The following is a 17,891-nucleotide window of genomic DNA, read 5'->3' on the forward strand; positions in this document are numbered from 1 at the left end:
TTCACACGGCCTGCAAGAAGATGTTTGCTTAAATACGTTTCAAAGACATACAAGCTTTAAGACAGCTCACCTCCTGATGGGAGAAGAAGTCGCGAGGGAGTCTTTCCAAAAATGAGGCTAATGAAAAACTGGCTTTTTTCCCCTGCACGTCAATAACCTTGAGGTAGTCAGGAGAAGGGCTCAAAAAGGCATAAAGTGCTTCACTCTGACACAGTCTTTCATCCGAAAGCAGATTCTGTGGGAGAAAGAGGATTAATTCTTCCTACATGGTAGGAACACGTCCGTGCACTGGGAGCCCCCGACGTCAAGATGAAGAGCTGGCTGTCTCAGGAAGTGTACTTCCCTCGCGATTCTGAACCTAAAGCCATTATCCTTTCCCCCTGAAAGAAAATGCATTAGCCCAATTCTCACTGAATCTCAATGGCCAACAACTCTGGGTAGGTTGACTGGAGCTCCCTGACCATTCTGCTGGTGGGAGATGCTGGCCCACAAGAGAACTCACAGCTTGGGGCAACAGAAAAGTCTCGCTTTGCAAACCGCCTGCAGATCCAGGGGCCACCACCTTTCAAAGTCAACTTAACTGTCGCTTGTCTGTGTTGGAACAAGGTACGTATTCGCACAGCACACCAGGATCTCACTCAATCACTGTTTCATGGCTACCTGTGGACTTTGCACATAAGCTGAGCAAAGAGCTCTATGCTGCCACAAGGTGGTAAATGCCTGCCAGGCGGCAGCTTTCTGTCCCTGGGCTGCCACATTCCCCAGGTGGTGCGTGCTTACATGATTATGTAACTTTTTATTGGCCCCTAAACTGGAAATTTCCTTCAAGTTCTCTATGTGCTTGTCTGGCCTTAGGAGGGAGGAAAGGAGGACATCGTCAGGTTCATTTCTGTGCTAAGCAGGTGCTCCTGGTTGCGGGATCAACAAACCAGTAAGAAATCCTGCCCCATGGATGGGGTGACCCCCTGGGGGATGGAACTCGGGTTCTAACGGCAGAACCCTCTCTGCTGGGAGAGAAGAGAGAAGCTGCCCCATGAGATTTGCGTTATCTTTGTTCAGATGCAAGCTGACATCTGATAAACCCTATGACCCTCCCTAGAAAAGCCCCTCTGAGAATGCCTAATACTGCCACACTGGGGACTGGGGTCCCGGGGCACCCCACCCCCGGCCCCCCACATTCCAGCGGTGGTCAGCTCCCTGTGTCCTGCAGAAGACTGGCCTGAGGCTGCAGGTTCTGCCTCAGGCGTGGGAAGGAGACTGCGGGCACGGGCCGCTGGACTCACTACTGCCTTCCCGGCCCCTGAGCGTTTATTCCTTTCACAGAGCCTTAAATGCTCAGTGGTACGTGAGCATGGATGAGCAGGAGTGAGGTATTCTCCTTCCACCCTGACTTCCTGGCTAATCTACACTCTGACACTCTTTCATAAAGTCATGGAACAGGTAACTAGTGGTAAGCCTCAAATAATACAACAATCATAAACGTGGAAATGATTCAGGACGCGTCAAGTGTTTGGACTGAGTTATATTCTATTATGAAGTTAAATAAACAAATTAATTATGTATGAAAAGTTAGACATGTTCTCAAAGACTATGTCCATGGGGGAAGGTATAATTGGGATTTTATCACATTTTAATGCTGAGAACAGACTTCCAGTCCCAATCCTTCCCCCCGAGGGCTCAGAGCATGTCGTTGCATGTGGCAGAGAGTGGAGGAGGGCTGTGGATAGGAGGGGACAAGCATACAAGGCATTCTGGGAAGAGCAGATAGCAGGGTCACCCCCAGAAGCAGCTGCAGCGTAGTCGGGGGAACGGCTGGAGTAGTGTGTGAGGAACAATCAGCTAGATTACTAAATATCTGTTATTAGTTTGCCTCGACAGAGACCCATATATAAATATTCACATGAACACACACTCAATGGAAATCCTCTTTTCTAGAAGGTCCTGTGGACCTAATAATATCTGCCTTTCAGACTAAACCTTTTGCATTTTGCTTTTCCCATTTATGGGATGATATTATGAAACTTCAGTCGGCTGTGTAACCTACCTAAATATATCAAACAGTGAGCACTTTCAAATAAAGTCTTTGAGGAAACGAAAAACAGTTTACTAACAGTTACTTCCTGACTTACAGTCCTCCTGATTGGAAAACAAGCTGCTCCTTGGGAAGCTGTTGGACCTGCTCAAGCAGGTGGTACCGCCCTCAGCCTCACCCACGCCACCTAGTGGCAGCGCAGAGCACATGCTCCTCTTGGCACCAGGGCAGGAACCACGAACCTATTTCCATCACCAGCAACCCAAGTGGGGCAAGCCTGGCCCCTCTCCACATCCCCACAAGTGCAAGGGTGCCCCGGTCGCTAAAGTACAGCTGGAAAGGCAGCTGAAAGGCTGGCAGCACCGAACAACCCTCCCTTCCCAGAGACCCTCCCTCCCCCAACAGCAGAGGCTGCAAGGAAATGCAAGTGTCAGCTGGAGGGTCCCAGAGCCACACACGAAGGACTTTACAACCTGGAACTGTGAATAATGCAGATTCGTTTCACAAACAAGACCTTATATTAGTCTGAATGATTTAATCAGGTATGATGCTTGAGTGGGTTTAGTATTTCGGAGGAGCCTGGTAGGCTGCAGTCCATGGGGCCACTAAGAGCGACTTCACTTTCACTTTTCACTTTCATGCATTGGAGAAGGAAATGACAACCCACTCCAGTGTTCTCTCCTGGAGAATCCCAGGGACGGGGGAGCCTGGTGGGCTGCCGTCTATGGGGTCGCACAGAGTTGGACACGACTGAAGTGACTTAGCAGCAGCAGCAGCACATTCTGAATCAGCAACAAGATAGTAATATTTCTGTAAGACCACTTAAACATAAATGATTCTCTATCCCACTTCTGCCATAATTAAATTCAGAAAGTTTTTCAAAGCTGCAACTATTTTATTTCCTGATGGACACACGCACACACACAAATTTATATATTTATAACAACACATACATGTATCTTTAGAGAGAAATGAATATATGAGAGAAAAGCAGAAACTGACTGACACCTGTAAGGGAACTCTAGCTAAAATTTACCTAATTTAACTATGATCCGTACACCTGATTCAACTGAATATATTTTAATATAGCCTCTGCTGAGAGATGTTGCGCTGCAACATCTGTGAAGTCCCAGGACTTCCAGCTACTTCTTCATTGGCAAACAGTGTTTTATGAGGCGAAGGTTCATGCCTCCTGCCCCTGAGAACTAGGACTCGGGGGCCCACGGTGTGAGTGACTTAATTATAGTCTGAAGACAGAGGCCCAGCTATGGAAAAAATAAATAGTGGTTGCTACTGGAGACAGCATAGCTTTGTCCGGTCTTATTCTCTAAACATAGACTGAAGGAAAACAAGTGTTTAGAGGAAATCAGGAGACTATCTTTAGGACCATGCAGTAGGCAAAGAGCTCAAAAGCATTAAGCACAAAAAAGGAAAAAAAAAAAAAGGAGAGATTGGACTAAAATTGAGAATTATGCTCATTAAAAGAACTCATTAAGAGACTGAAAAGGCAACCCACAGAAAGAGAGAAGAAATCCACAGCACAGGCTTACACAAGAGACTTACATCCAAACCACACACCCAACTCCTGCAAAGCGACATGGAGAAGACAGGCGACATGACAGAAAACCAGACACAATTTTAACTTCACAAAAGAAAACGGTCCAGTGCGGAGCGACCAGAACCCTGCATGCTGCTGATGAGAGTGTACAAACTGCTTTGACTACTGAGGATAAAGGAAAACCCCCAATCTCCAGGGACCCCCCCAGCAGATATTCACCAAAGACCAGCAGTGGCAGCTTCAGCTTCACTCCCCTGCACAGCCTCTGGCTGCAAACTCTCTGAACGCCCATCAGCAAAAGGACGAATGAAAACAAGAAGGAGAAGGAAATCAAAGATGGTCTGCAATGAAGAAGTTCGGGACCACCACCCCGAGTGAAAGGAGTCACACAGAAGCGGGTTCACAACCTTCATTCATGTGAAGTTCAAAACCTGCTGTAACCACGCGGTTGGGAGTCAGGACTCTGGTCCCCTGTGGTGATGCTGGTGGGACAGAAGACACCCTGTTTCTGGGACTGGGTGCTAGTTACAAGGTTGTGTCCAGCTACAAAACTGGAGAAAGCCTTACATATGGTATCAGCATATTCTATATCTATACATCGGGTCCCATCACTTCATGACAAATAGATGGGGAAAAAGTGGAAACAGTGACAGATTTTATTTTCCTGGGCTCCAAAATCACTGCAGATGGTGACCTGCAGCCATGAAATTAAGGACACTTGCTTAATTTAAGGAACCATTAAGCAAGGACACTTGCTCCTTGGAAGAAAATCTGTAACAAACTTAGCATATTAAAAAGCAGAGGTATCACTTTGCCAACAAAGGTCCGTAGAACCAAAAGCTACGGTTTTTCCAGAAGTCATGTATAGATGTGAGAGCTGTAAAGAAGGCAGAGTGCCGCCAAAGAATTGCTGCTTTCAAACTGTGCTAGAGAAGACACTTGAGAGTCCCTTGGACTGCAAGGAGATCAAACCAGAAAATCCTAAAGGAAATCAACCTGAATATTCATTGGAAGGACTGATGCTGAAGCTCCAATACTTTAGCCACCTGATGTGAAGAGCTGACTCACTGGAAAAGACCCTGATGCTGGTAAAGACTGAACGCAAAAGAATGGGACAACAGAGGATGAGAGGGTTGGATGGCATCACCGACTCGATGGACATGAGTTTGGGTAAACTCTGGGAGATGAAGGACAGGGAAGCCTGGCGTGCTGCACGCAGTCCATGGAGTCACAAAGAGTTGGACAGGACTTAGCGACTGAACAACAACAACAATAGTTTAACCACAAACACACACACACACACACACACAATAATAAAAACAAAGAAGAAAAAAACCCCAAATACCCCAAACCCCAAACCAAAGGTATTTTGAGGATCTGGCATGATGTATGAGAATAGAAGGCGAACAGGCCAACAGTCAGAATGGAGTCAGTTTAACCCCAAGTTACTAATGTTTCCTTCCATATCCAAAAAGTTTTCAGTGGCTTACCTGTAAAAACTTATTTAATTGATTCTTTGACTTTTCCATAAACTTTTGATCTACAGATTTGAATGGCAGCTTGCTAAGAGAAGGCAACTGGACTTTTTTTAAAGAAGGGAAACACTGTGAGAGAAAAGAAATAAATGTTAGTTATCTCAAAATTACATTTAAATCTTCAAAAATTTATTTTAGATTTTTAATAAGAACAAACCAAGTAACTTCATCTTGTATTCATTTCCTCTGAGACTGAACACCTTGAAAACCTACCTGTTCTAACCAGGCTCAAAGAATATGGAGGAACAGGACACGTGACGAGAAAAGCTAAGACTCATCCCTAGACTGACAAGTGCCTGGAAGCTGGAAATCTTGGAGCCAGGCTGGGAAGATGGGTCTGCACACAGCACAGAGTTCTGGGTATGGACAACTGACTCACGGCAAGAGTTTTTCTCTTGGAATGTGTTTTGTTTACAACACATCTGTAAAACATTATCACAGTTAACCAAAGTAGAACATGGGAAGAACCAGCTTTACAGGGGCAAAGTGAAGAATGTAAAGATATTAATAATAATAATAATGGATGTTAATAAATAATAACAATAGGCTTTTCTTTGTGGATTAAATCCTGTGTCCTGCCAGGCACTGTGCGAAAAGTCTGGCGTGTGTAACAGTTATGCGTGTGTTTAATTGCTCAGTCGTATCTGACTCTTCATGACTCCACAGACTGTAGCCCACCAGGCTCCTCTGTCCATACGATTTCCCAGGCAAGAATACTGGAGTGGGCTGCCATTTCCTCCTCCAGCGAATTGTTCCGACCCAGGGATGGAACCCAAGTCTCCTACACTGGCAGGTGGATTCTTTACCACTGAGTCACCAGGAAAGCCCACTCTGACTGTAATTACTACTAATAAAAACAAATAATGTTTGCTATGTGTAACACATTCTTCTAAACGCTTTGTGCGTGGTTACTCCTTTCATTCTCCTGACAGCTCTGGGAGGCGGGTGAGAAGACACTGGTAGTATCTGTGCCCACTGATGAGGGCAGAGAGGCAGGAACAGGCGGAGTGGCAGGGCCAGTCACAAGCTGGTGACCGGGGAAGCGAGGATCGAAGCTGGAGGCAAACTCGGCAACCTGGCCCCAGAGCCTGTGCCTTCCAACGCCGCACTTCACAGACTCGATTCCTCTGTGTGATGCAATGCAATATGTTCTACCCTCTATTGCTGCGACCCCGAACGGAGCCCTTTATCCTCTAACGAGTCACAACCAGCAGCTTTGAAACCACTGGCCAGAGATACCCTCAGCTGTCCTCCAGCTCTGGGGTTCTGTTGGATTCAATGGAAGTCAGACAGCGATCTGTGTATTCAAGGACTCCGACTAGACTAGACGGTTGACCTACAGGTAAATTTCCAGCCATCAGGCTGAAAATACCACTGTGCCAGTGTCAACAGCAAAGGGGAAAGAGGGACCAGTTTCCCTGTGCCATTAGAACGGAAATGGGCCCTGAGATCTCTTCTCGCTCAGTAATTCTAAGCCTGTGCCCCAAGCGTTCGTACCTCACTAAGTCTCCGGTGTAAATTCTGAAACTCACTGAGCCTCCTGGGGACTGTCCAGTTCTTGGTTTCAACTCCTCCAACTTCCTGTAAGCTTACCGTGACAAAATAACAGGGCATTTGCTCGCCGTTCTCTTCTGTGACCTTGGAGAAACGGATAAACGCAACAGCAAGAAAGAGCACGGTGAGCAGACATGGCAGGCAAGATCCCCAGCACCCCTCCAGGCGCCCTCTCCCGGGCGTGCAGGTCCCGCATTGTCCCCAGGACTTGAAAAGGACAGGCTCTGCTCTGGCTTTAGGCTACCTCAGAGGGCACAGCCCACCTGAAACCGGGCCTATCCTAACCTCAGGGGCCCTTGCAGAAGCAGAGGGATTTCTTTGGTGAGTAGAAAAAGAATCGAGGAAGCACAAGAAGGATCTGACATGCGGTGCAGGCAGAAAGATGGACTGGGCCACGCAGACAGATCCGGAGTATCTCTAGGACCTGAGAACAATGCCAGGCTGACAGCAGGAGAACAGAGACCTCAGCCCCACTGGGAACCGGATTCTGCCAAGAACCTGAATGAACTTGGAGGTAGACTTCCCCCGGATTCTCCAGACAGGAACTTAGTCTGGCTAGCAATCTGACTTCAGCCTTACGATATAGCAAGCAGAGAACCCAATCACATAGCTGGACTCTCAACCTGCAGAATTGTGAGCTAAGAAATGGGTGGTGTTTTGAGCCATGAAATGCGAGAAAATTTGCTCTGCGGCAAAAGAAAACTAGCCCAGTGAACTCAACATCCTAACTGCGTTTCCTTGAAAAAGCAAATTAACAGTAAGCAGACAGGTGTGAGAGAGCACAACCTCTCTCAGAGAAGGATGGGAGGCTTCCCAGTTTAACACAGGACTCCACACACCGTGGTTTCTGTTTTCATGAAACTTCACGTTGGGAGACATGATTTCCTCTACCTCCCAACTAAAGACAGCTCTTAGGCACTCACACACACACACCCTGTCATAATTCAGAAAAGGCCACCATTGCTCCTAACATAAATGGATAAGAGAAGAAACAAAAAGAAAATATGCTCAACTGAAGCTTGAATTAGCGTCATGAACCGAATTAGAGACAAAGAGTAAACAGAAGAGCAAAGCAAAGGGACACCATTCTGCTGAGCACCAGCTGAGCCCACCGGGCAGGAGGACCACCGTCCCTCGTGGGAGGCAGGAGGTGGGGCACAGGCAGCCCACGGCTGTCCCGGGGGCACAGCTCACGGAGCCTCGCCTGGCTCAGAAATCCGGAGGGGAACACCCCCCCCACCGTTCCCACGGGGGCCTGCTTCGCGGATGCTGGGCGGTCAGACGACCCCTCTGTGTCCACTGCCGTTAACTTTCCAGGGACCAAGGTCACAGCAAGCTCCTGAGTAACAACTGATGACCAGGGCAAAGGGCCTTGTGAGGGTTCTTCCTCCTTCCCTCCCCTCCTCAGTATCTGCCTTTGGAAGACAATTATAAGCAACTGTGAAACGCCAGAGGCAGCTCTGGGCAAAGCTGAGGAGGCAAGAGAATCGGTTTGTACCCACCCCCAGGGGCTCCTCTTTCATACCTTTTGACACCACGTGCCCTGAGTGCCCCTTCCTAGACTTCTACACCAAAGGTGATTCCATCAGCAGTGAGCAAGCGTTTCTCACGGTGTTCCAGGCTCTGGGCAACCTTGCCTGACCCCGCTGTCCCCCTCCCCTCGACAAAGGCACCTGGTCCTGCACCTTAATGGGAGGACAGCGAGCACCAAAGGCGCACGGACGGCGCTGGGTAAGCGCTCGCGTGGCGTGGCTTTCAGGCCGGCACCTGGAGAACATGCACGGTTTTGCTTCCTAAACAAGAAGTGAATTTCAGGTTGTGAATTCTAAGCCTTTCCCCAAGAAAGAGTGTCAGGCCACTGATGATGGGAAAAGCAGGGATGGACACAGATAAGTTGGGCAGATGGGCCCTTGAAAATCTCAGGAGTTGAGTACTGGTCCAGACATATGAAACAATGATGGAGACCAACAGTCACACTGAGGATCAGTAGTGTGTGTGTGTGTGTGTGTGTGTGTGTGTGTGTGTGTGTGTGTGTGTGTGTCTGTCTGTGAGTATGTGTGTATGTGGGCACAAGTGTGTGTATGTATGTGTGTGTGTGTGTGTGTGACGGTGTGTGTGTGTGAGTGTGTGTGGGGGCACAAGTGTGTGTGTGTATGTGTGTATGTGTATGTGTGTGTGTGTGACAGGGTGTGTGTGTGTGTGTGTGTGTGGCACAAGTGTGTGTGTGTGTGTGTGTGTGTGTGTGTGTGTGTGATAATTGTAACCTCCTAATTTATACCTCCACCACCCTACACTTTCCCCTTTGGTAACAGTAAGTTTGATGCTTTTGAACTGTGGTGTTGGAGAAGACTCTTAGAGTCCCTTGGACTGCAAGAAGATCAAACCAGTTAATTCTAAAGGAAATCAGTCCTGAATATTCATTGGAAGGACTGATGCTGAAGCTGAAGCTCCAACACTTTGGCCACCTGATGAGAAGAACTGACTCACTGGAAAAGACCCTGATGCTGGGAAACATTGAGGGCAGGGGGAAAAGGTGATAACAGAGGATAATATGGCTGGATGGCATCACCGATTCGATGGACATGAGTCTGAGTAAGCTCTGGGAGTTGGTGATGGACAGGGAAGCCTGGCGTGCTGTGGTCCATGGGGTTGCAAAGAGTCGGACACAACTGAATGACTGAACTGAACTAATAGTTTGTTTTCGAAATCTGTGAGTCTGTTTCTGTTTTATAAACAAATTCATTTATATCATTTTTTAAACTCAGATTCCACGAGTGATATTATATGATATTGACTTTCTCTGCTTAGCGTGATAATCTCTAGGTAGGGTGGACCTGACTTTCTTCCCCAGGTGTCAACAGTCAGTTAGATGGAAAAGAAGTTTACACTAATGATATAAATGTATATAAGCATTTTTCCTTCAAATAAAATTATTTTTACACTCAAAAAAAGGGATATGGTATATTCTGAAAACTACTGTCCCATGTCCCTCAGAGAAGAGCAAAATATTTTCTAATTCCAGAAGGAAATATTCATTTTTAAAGATCTTAGAGCTACTGATGTTTGAGCCACTGACATCAGCAGGATGGATCAATCAGAAATACACAAAAAATTTTCATCTCCAAATTTCAAGTAGTGCTTTCCATTTTTTTCCAACCTCGGTAGAAAAGGAAATTGGTAATTTGAGGACATCAACTGTCTCTATCTGAGAGTTGCTTACGATTTGTGAACGAGGACAACCTTCTGTCTCAAGGGGAGGGAGACGAGATCTATACCAGGCAACCCGACAAACAGCTCTCGGCCAGGAAGAGAACGGAAATAAGGAGCGAGTCAGGCAGGACGAGGGCAGTCCAGAAGGATGAACATGAGCTTTTGACTCCCAACCCTAATTCTTTGGGACAATATCTAATCTGATAAAGTCAGACTTAACACTCTGGGAACAAATAGGTAATCAACTGGGAAGGGAAGCAGTCAGGCCTACCTCTCCGCTGGTGATGGAGGCTTTCCACAAGCCCAGGTTCTCACACCACCAGTCTGTTCGCGCCATGTGCAACTGGAGGTCGGTGCGTTCTTTCTCTATTAGAATTATCTCCTCTTTCAATTTAGAAACAATCTGTCACAGGGGGAAATATCCTGGGAGTTACAAAACCATCTAAAACGCTGTGCAGTTCATGAAAGTAGCACGTTACCAAATCAACACACACAAGTCAGCTTTGTTTCTATATACTGACACTGCATACTCTCCAAAAAGGAAATTAAGAAAACAGTTCCATTTACAATAGCATAAAAAAAAAATCACAAAATACTTAGGAAATTAAGTTTAGCAAGGAGGTGAAAGATTCCTACAATGAAAACTACAAAGACAGACAGACATTACGGAAGACACAGATCAAGGGGAAGACACCCCACAATTTACGCAACTCTATCATTTGAAGCCAGTAGCTTTGCCTCAAAACTCTCCTGATCATGCAGTCTACAAGGACCTGTTCCTTCTTGAGGGAGCCTGCAGCAGGTTTGTCCTGCACTGTATCATCAGCACGGGCTGTAATTGTTTCATCTTTGGTTCCACTGTCAGCATGTTTGTGCCCCCCGCCACCCCCCCAACCCCGACCAGGGCAGGTTTCTCTATTTACTCTGGTTCTTCATCCTGCCCTGCACTTACTCATCACTGAGGTTTCTGAACGCACATACAGAAGGTGCCAGAGGAGATCAGGTTGGCAGAGCAAAGAGGCCAGCCGTAGCAACATTAAGGGAAACCTCCTTGTCGGACCCAAGAAGCAGGAACACAAAGCAAGAGACCGCACCACTGCCTGGGTGAGATGCTGTTTACATTTTTTTTTAACTTTCAAATTCTGTTGGTTTCTAGCAAAACAATCCTCCTCCACCCCACTTTTTTGCTGCACAGCATGGCATATGGGATCTTAGTTCCCTGACCACGGATCAAACCTGCGTCAGAAGCAAAGTCTTAATCACTAGACCGCCAGGGAAGTCCCCAAACAATCTGTTTCTTGCATAATCCTATGAGATGATCTAAGCTGTGCTTGGAGTGTTTGAAAGAAAAAAAAAAATTAAGATGGTCCCTGCTTAGTTAACTCACTTCTAGAAATAACTATGGCACAAGGGGCAGTTCAGCCCCTTTCCCAAAGGCACTGCAGACAAGTCAGATAAAAGAGAGTTATAGCCCAGGATGGAGAACACAAACCAGACCATAACAGGTAAAAGACAAACGCCCCCTAATTCTACACTATAAGCGAAAAAGCCCAAAACCCATAAAAACAAAAAAAGTGGAACTTAAAGAATTTCTATCTATCAAATTAGAAAAATGGCAACTTTTACAGACAACCTTGAAAATGGAAGAGTTACCTTTTTGTCGGGTTTTGGCGCATTTTGAATAGAATTTAGAGCTTGCCTTTTATACTCAAGTTTCTCATTTAGTTCTCGTAGCTTGTTTACAGCAAAGCTGGCTTGTTCATTAACCCGACTGGAGCCTTCATCCACAGCTTCCTCACCGACCTCACCTCCCGAGTCCTGGGGGAGAATGCCACGTGAACCACCGTATCTCATACAGATGGAATTTTCCCTCAGTATTACCTACACTACAGGCTCTAGGGCATGACAGTACACCACTCCAAATCACTGGATTCCACTAAGGAAAGAACCATAGTAGAAAGCCTAAAAGCAGCCTGCTTTTTCTCAGCAAAGTGAAAAATCACAGTATTTAGAACCAAGGTAACTGGTATTTGGAATTGCAGTGAAAAAAGAAATATTTAATAGCCTAAAGAAAGGAGGAAAAAAAATTTCATAGTGCTATCTCCCAAATGGGAACCTGCACAGAACAAGGGAAGGCAACTGAGTTATCTTTCCAACTAAACCCAGATGTTCTGTGCCTAAACTCTGCCCCCAAAATGCTGAGACCTGGCTTGCTTGCTTTTGCTCTCCTAGGATATTATGAAAAATTCATACGAGTCTCTTTAAAATCAGTTCAGTTCAGTCGCTCAGTCGTGTCCGACTCTTTGCAACCCTGTGGACTGTAGCACGCCAGGCTTGCCTGTCCACCACCAACTCCAGGAACTTTTAAAAGAAAATTTCCAAATTCCCACTAGTGAAGGTATTTTTAGCATACACTTTGCTCAGCCCTTCTTTTAAAGATGTATTTTACTAATCAAGAGGTAGATTATTTTATAAGTTAGATGGTTAGCACTTGAAAGTGACTTAAGATTCATACAGAACTACATAATTTGGGAAAAACCTGAATAGATTACCAACAAACAGCGTGTTGGTAATTAGATTCATGAGCAGCAAGAGCATTGAAAGAACTGCTGAGAACTGTCTTCTGGTTCGTTTACTCCTTAACTTTCTTCCACGTTTTTTTCTTCTAGTTTTTCTTACTTGTAACAAACAGTAAAGAAAAAAAAATGTCAAAGGAAAATATTAATAATCATAGAATACCAGGCTGTTTTCATTTTTATATATTCTCCCTAATTCCTGTCCATGAGTATATGTATTATGACATTATTCTATGCCTTTATACATTCAAGAGGGTATTCTGCCTTGCTCATAAAATGTATTAATACAATGCTGCATATTTGAGGGTACTGTAATCTTCAAAATTATAATTGCTATGACTGCAGAGTATTCTATGAATTGATAGTAAATTGAGGCACATTCCTATTGCTACTCCTGCTGTGGGTTGATTTCTGCTTTTTTTGCCATCCCAGATGTGCTAAAATAAACTCCACAGTGCATAAACCTTTTCCCCCCTACATTTTAATTATTTTCATAGGATAAATTTCTAAAAGTGACTGTACTAAAACAAAGAATAGGAACTTTCAAAAGGTCAGTGACACATGTCACCCTTCTTTGAATCCTAGGTGACACCAGACATTTTTCATGTTTGTTTACGATTTATTACCTATCGTATCAACGGCAGTTAAGTCTTTATTCAATTTACGTGTTGGATACTCATGTTTTTACTAATCTGAATAAACTGTTCACAACATTTACACATCAACCATTTTAATTTTTGAGCTAGAGATAAAGACCAGTTTGTTTTAGCTGTGCTGCTACTGCTAAGTCACTTCAGTCGTGTCCGACTCTGTGTGACCCCATAGACGGCAGCCCACCAGGCTCCCCCGTCCCTGGGATTCTCCAGGCAAGAACTCTGGAGTGGGTTGCCATTTCCTTCTCCAATGCATGAAAGTGAAAAGTGAAAGTGAAGTCGCTCAGTCATGTCTGACTCTTCACGACCCCATGGACTGCAGCCCACCAGGCTCCTCCATCCATGGGATTTTCCAGGCAAGAGCACTGGAGTGGGGTGCCATCACCTTCTCCGTTAGCTGTGCTATTCTAAAAATAAAATGCAATGAGTAGTGACCAATTAGTTTAGTGGTTCTGTTCACTAAAAATGTAAAGATCCATAACAGAACTTTTTTTAAAAAGTCTGAATGAAGTTCAGAGACATCCACTTCTAAAACTATCATGAAGAAGCACCTGATTCCTCAGGGCTTGAGACACAGTGAAGTGGACAGAAAGAGAGAATCCAAGATAAATTACAATCTTTCTATGTAAAGTGACTCTAAAACACTTTTTCTTTGTACTTTCAAAACTTTCAAACTTATATAAATCATTAATAGCGAAAGGGAGATGGCCACTGGGCTACCCAAAATGATCTAATACACTGTAAGAAAATTAGAATTCAGGTATGGTTGGACAAGATTTGTTTCAAAACATCTTAATTTCACCTGATTGTGTTTAAACTCCAAAATATTCCCTGCAGGTCTTCCTACATTCTCTGCCTCTCATCCTTTCCCCATCCTTTTTGTCTGGTCTCAGGCTAGACTGTCAAGCTACTGATTCTCTTACCTGGCCTAAGTCGCAAATGTCTCCCCCACCCGTCAAGAGTCCTGCCCTCACTTTTCAGGCGTCAAACTCACAATGTGTCCCAGGCAGGGCAAGGAGGTCTCTGACTCAATGCTGGGTAGCGGTACCCAGCCGGTCAGAAGGACAAAGAAAGAAGCACCGACCAGAAGCAGTGAGGTGCTTCGAAGTCCTGTATATTACAAGACGAAGGCGCACACCCTATCTGACTCCCACCATCTGCGCCCACCTAGTCATGTCCAACGCGTAAGCACTCGGAAGGCAGCAAAGGTAAATGAGACTCACCACTTCATCCTTGTTGGAAACCAACTGTGAGACATGTTTTTCTTCCTCTTTCATCATCAGTCTCTCATACAGGTCGCTGACAATGAATGAAGGGTAATACCTATCCTTCAGGGTCTCATAAACGTCTCCCTGGATTTTGCAGAATACTTCGATCCCTTTATTGCCCACAAGACACTGCTGGATTTCTTTGTAAAGTGATTTTTCCACTGATATTTCTTTGCTCTCCACGAAGAAATTCTGGTAAATTTCACCAACTAATTGCGGGATTTCATTCTGAAAAGATGGGAAGATAAGGAAAGAGAAAGTACGAAATACCATCTCTGAGAAAAACTATTTTCTTCCGAATTCTCTGCATTTTAAAGGTGGAAGGAAGACACCTGGAATGCGGGGTGAGTGTGCAGCTCTGTGGGCACATTCAGGGCCAAGGGGTGAGCATCAGACCCTGAAAAAACACCAGTTGAGCCCTTAAAAGGAACACTTTACACTGACCAGTTAACAAATATAAATTCTTTTTAATGCTGAAAGGAAAAAAACAAAGAATGAGAACAGTTCTCTTCTTGCAGCGGATTCCCTTCTCATAAATCTCAGTTTCACAGGAATATAATTCATCAGCTAAATTCAATTTGACTTTTCCATCTAATATAAATAGAAGTGCCAACTTCCTACTCCAGAAGAAAGTCAATATAATAATTGTGGAAGTAAGAGACATATTCTTCAGAATGATGACTTACTACACTGTAATCAAGCTTGGTCTTAAACACTAGACTTAGGTCACAGCCATCCTACTTTGAATGTGCAAACATCTCTTTCGTCTGATTAATAGAACCTTTGCATTTCTGCTAGAGACAACTCTAGGAATGATACACAGTCTTTAACAGCAGCAATAAAATAAAGACAAGCGCCTTAGTGAATACTACGAACGAACATAAACAACGTTGTGGAGCTTTTACATCCTAATCAGTGTTGCTAGATCAAAATAGAGTTATTTGAGGAAGCTATACCTTCTTGCTGTACTGACATTTTTCAACTTGTTTCAGATTGCTCTTTACAGTATTCCTCTGATAGCAGCCAAATCCAAGTTGGTAGTCAAGTCTGGTAGATAAAATATGTAACAAAGCTGGCTAGAACAATATTGAGTAAAATGAGGTCATTGGTGGCTTATAAATTAACACCGAAAGAAATTCCTAAGATTTCAAAATAGTACAAGACTGGATTTAGTTCCTTAACCAACACTGCTGTGATTTATAATGTCTTCTAAGTTGGTGTTACGCTCTAGCAATATTCATATTAAGTATAAATGAGTAATTTAATGTAGGTAGTGCTCTTTGGGCTTATTTTAATAAGCCTCCCAGAATGTACATATTATATATGCTGTATATATTATTATACGTTTGTTGATATAAATTCACAGATACGTATTTCACATTCTTCAACTTAATTCTTAAATATATATTGAGAACTTGCCAAGCACAAAACACAATGCTCATTATTGGGCTTTCCTCTATAACAGGCATCCGTAATCAAGAATTATTTTTTGTCTTCCTTAACACAATCATTTAAAATAAAAGGACAGTTAAGTGTGCACATTACAATATTATTAAAAATAACAAGGTTATGAGAATGAGGTACAGGTGATAAAACCAAACTTATAATAGCAAAGTGGGTAAGACGTGCCTTTTGATAATGAATTACAAAAAACTACCTGAAATTAAATTCAGGAACTGGGTACATCTGTAAATCTTTTCTCCTTGACTACACATTTAAAAGCACTTTCTATAAAAATAAAATCTAATTTTTATTTACCATTGTGAGCTAGAACATAATGCCAATAATATGTCTGGTTTAAAGTATTATTTTAATGTATAGCTTATCTTATGCTTTATTGAAAAACACAGATACACTGCCTAAAACACAAGTTTTCATCAGCCAGTGATTAACATTCCTCTGGACCTATATATCCTACCTTGCTGGCATTCTTCAAGTACTCCACAGACTCCCAAAAACTAATTAGAGCTCTCTTGTCCATCCTTTCCATGTACGTTCGAAACTGCTCTCGGTAGGCAGTGTTGGCCAAGATATCTTCGAACTGAAGAATCTATGAAGCAAATGTAATTAGGAGTTTTAAAAAATCTAATTTTAAATATCAGTTCACTTTGACTTCCAAAGGATTTATTTCCACATTCAGGGAAAAAAAAGCCTCATTTTCTAAGGTCATAGAGTGCCTGTTTCACCTTCCTAAACTTTAAACTGAAAAAGCTTACTGAATATTCAAAGTGCACATATTCAAAAAATACCAATTTTCTATTAACCATTACCTCATTCAGCAAAGGATTTATTTAGCTTCTATTCTGTATCAGGCACATTTCTAAGAAGCAGATAAAAATCCCTGCCTTGCGTGATGAACTGCTGAAAGCAACCATGCTCATAGTAGAAAAAGTCAAGAGAGATGTTTAAAAGACCAGGTAGCTGGACTCTAATAAATTGGTATTTTTGTTTTCCATCCTATTTTCATATAGGTAAGGAAATCTACGAATGATTTCATACCTTGCCTTTTTGTTTATAATATCGCATTCATTTTAAAAAAATCTCTTGTATGTATCATATTATTTTCATTAACCCATATAAAGTCCATTGTATGTCTAGCATTCTATTCACACTAGGTCAAACAAGTGGAATCAAAATGTCATAAATTCTTTAGTTAGGCAAAAATTCATAAATTTTCTAAAACATATATATTGTACACATTATTTATATGTAACAAAAACTTCCCTACTATGCTTGATAAAGGCTTGAGATTTCTAATTTTAAAAAACAGACATGAAACAAGCAACAAAGGCTTACTGTGAGCATGGGACGTATAGTCAATATCTTGTAATAATTTATAATGGGAAATAATTTCAAGAGTGATATATGTGTATATGTATTACTGAATCACACACACAAAAATTCTCCTTTTTGAAATTAAAAAAAAAGTCCAATGTATGGAATTTTCAAAATTACCCCTTCATTTACTATTTTGAGTGCTTACATCTTAAGAAAAACCACTACCTGAAGACACAGTGCGATCAATCTTGAGCACGGACCACTGAAGAAAAAGTGAATAACCTTTATAGTAATTTAGGACTTAACAAGGAGAAATGCCGCAAATTAGTTTAGAAGGGATTTAACTCCTATATCCTTAGTTATCTATTTAGTAATAAAAATGATGTCTAAGTATAATGCGGAGAGGGCAATGGCACCCCACTCCAGTACTCTCGCCTGGAGGATCCCATGGACAGAGGAGCCTGGTGGGGTGCAGTCCATGGGGTCATTAAGAGTCAGACTTGACTGAGCAACTTCACTTTCACCTTTCACTTTCATGCAATGGAGAAGGAAATGGCAACCCACTCCAGTGTTCTTGCCTAGAGAATCCCAGGGACGGGGGAGCCTGGTGGGCTGCCGTCTCTGGGGTTGCACAGAGTCAGACATGACTGAGGCGACTTAGCAGCAGCAGCAGCAAGTATAAGGCAATAAAAAGAAAACTTAAGGTTCTTTAGACTTTATTTTTTGG

At 43.4% G+C, this 17,891-nt stretch overlaps 1 protein-coding gene across 1 annotated transcript in view; it reads right to left on the bottom strand.

Annotated features, from left to right (window-relative positions):
• SNX25 (sorting nexin 25) overlaps nucleotides 1-17,891 on the bottom strand; it is a 92,447-nt gene that overhangs the window by 10,381 nt on the left and 64,175 nt on the right. Inside the window, exons 8-14 of the mRNA XM_018042009.1 lie at nucleotides 16,305-16,436; nucleotides 14,342-14,614; nucleotides 11,543-11,707; nucleotides 10,161-10,292; nucleotides 6,623-6,763; nucleotides 5,081-5,194; nucleotides 71-235 (exon numbers count right to left, since the gene is read on the bottom strand). Coding sequence (XP_017897498.1) covers nucleotides 71-235; nucleotides 5,081-5,194; nucleotides 6,623-6,763; nucleotides 10,161-10,292; nucleotides 11,543-11,707; nucleotides 14,342-14,614; nucleotides 16,305-16,436 — 1,122 coding nt within the window. The remainder of the gene's footprint in view (nucleotides 1-70; nucleotides 236-5,080; nucleotides 5,195-6,622; nucleotides 6,764-10,160; nucleotides 10,293-11,542; nucleotides 11,708-14,341; nucleotides 14,615-16,304; nucleotides 16,437-17,891) is intronic.

Source organism: Capra hircus, chromosome 27 (genome assembly GCF_001704415.2).
Source record: "Capra hircus breed San Clemente chromosome 27, ASM170441v1, whole genome shotgun sequence".
Lineage (NCBI taxonomy): Eukaryota > Metazoa > Chordata > Mammalia > Artiodactyla > Bovidae > Capra > Capra hircus.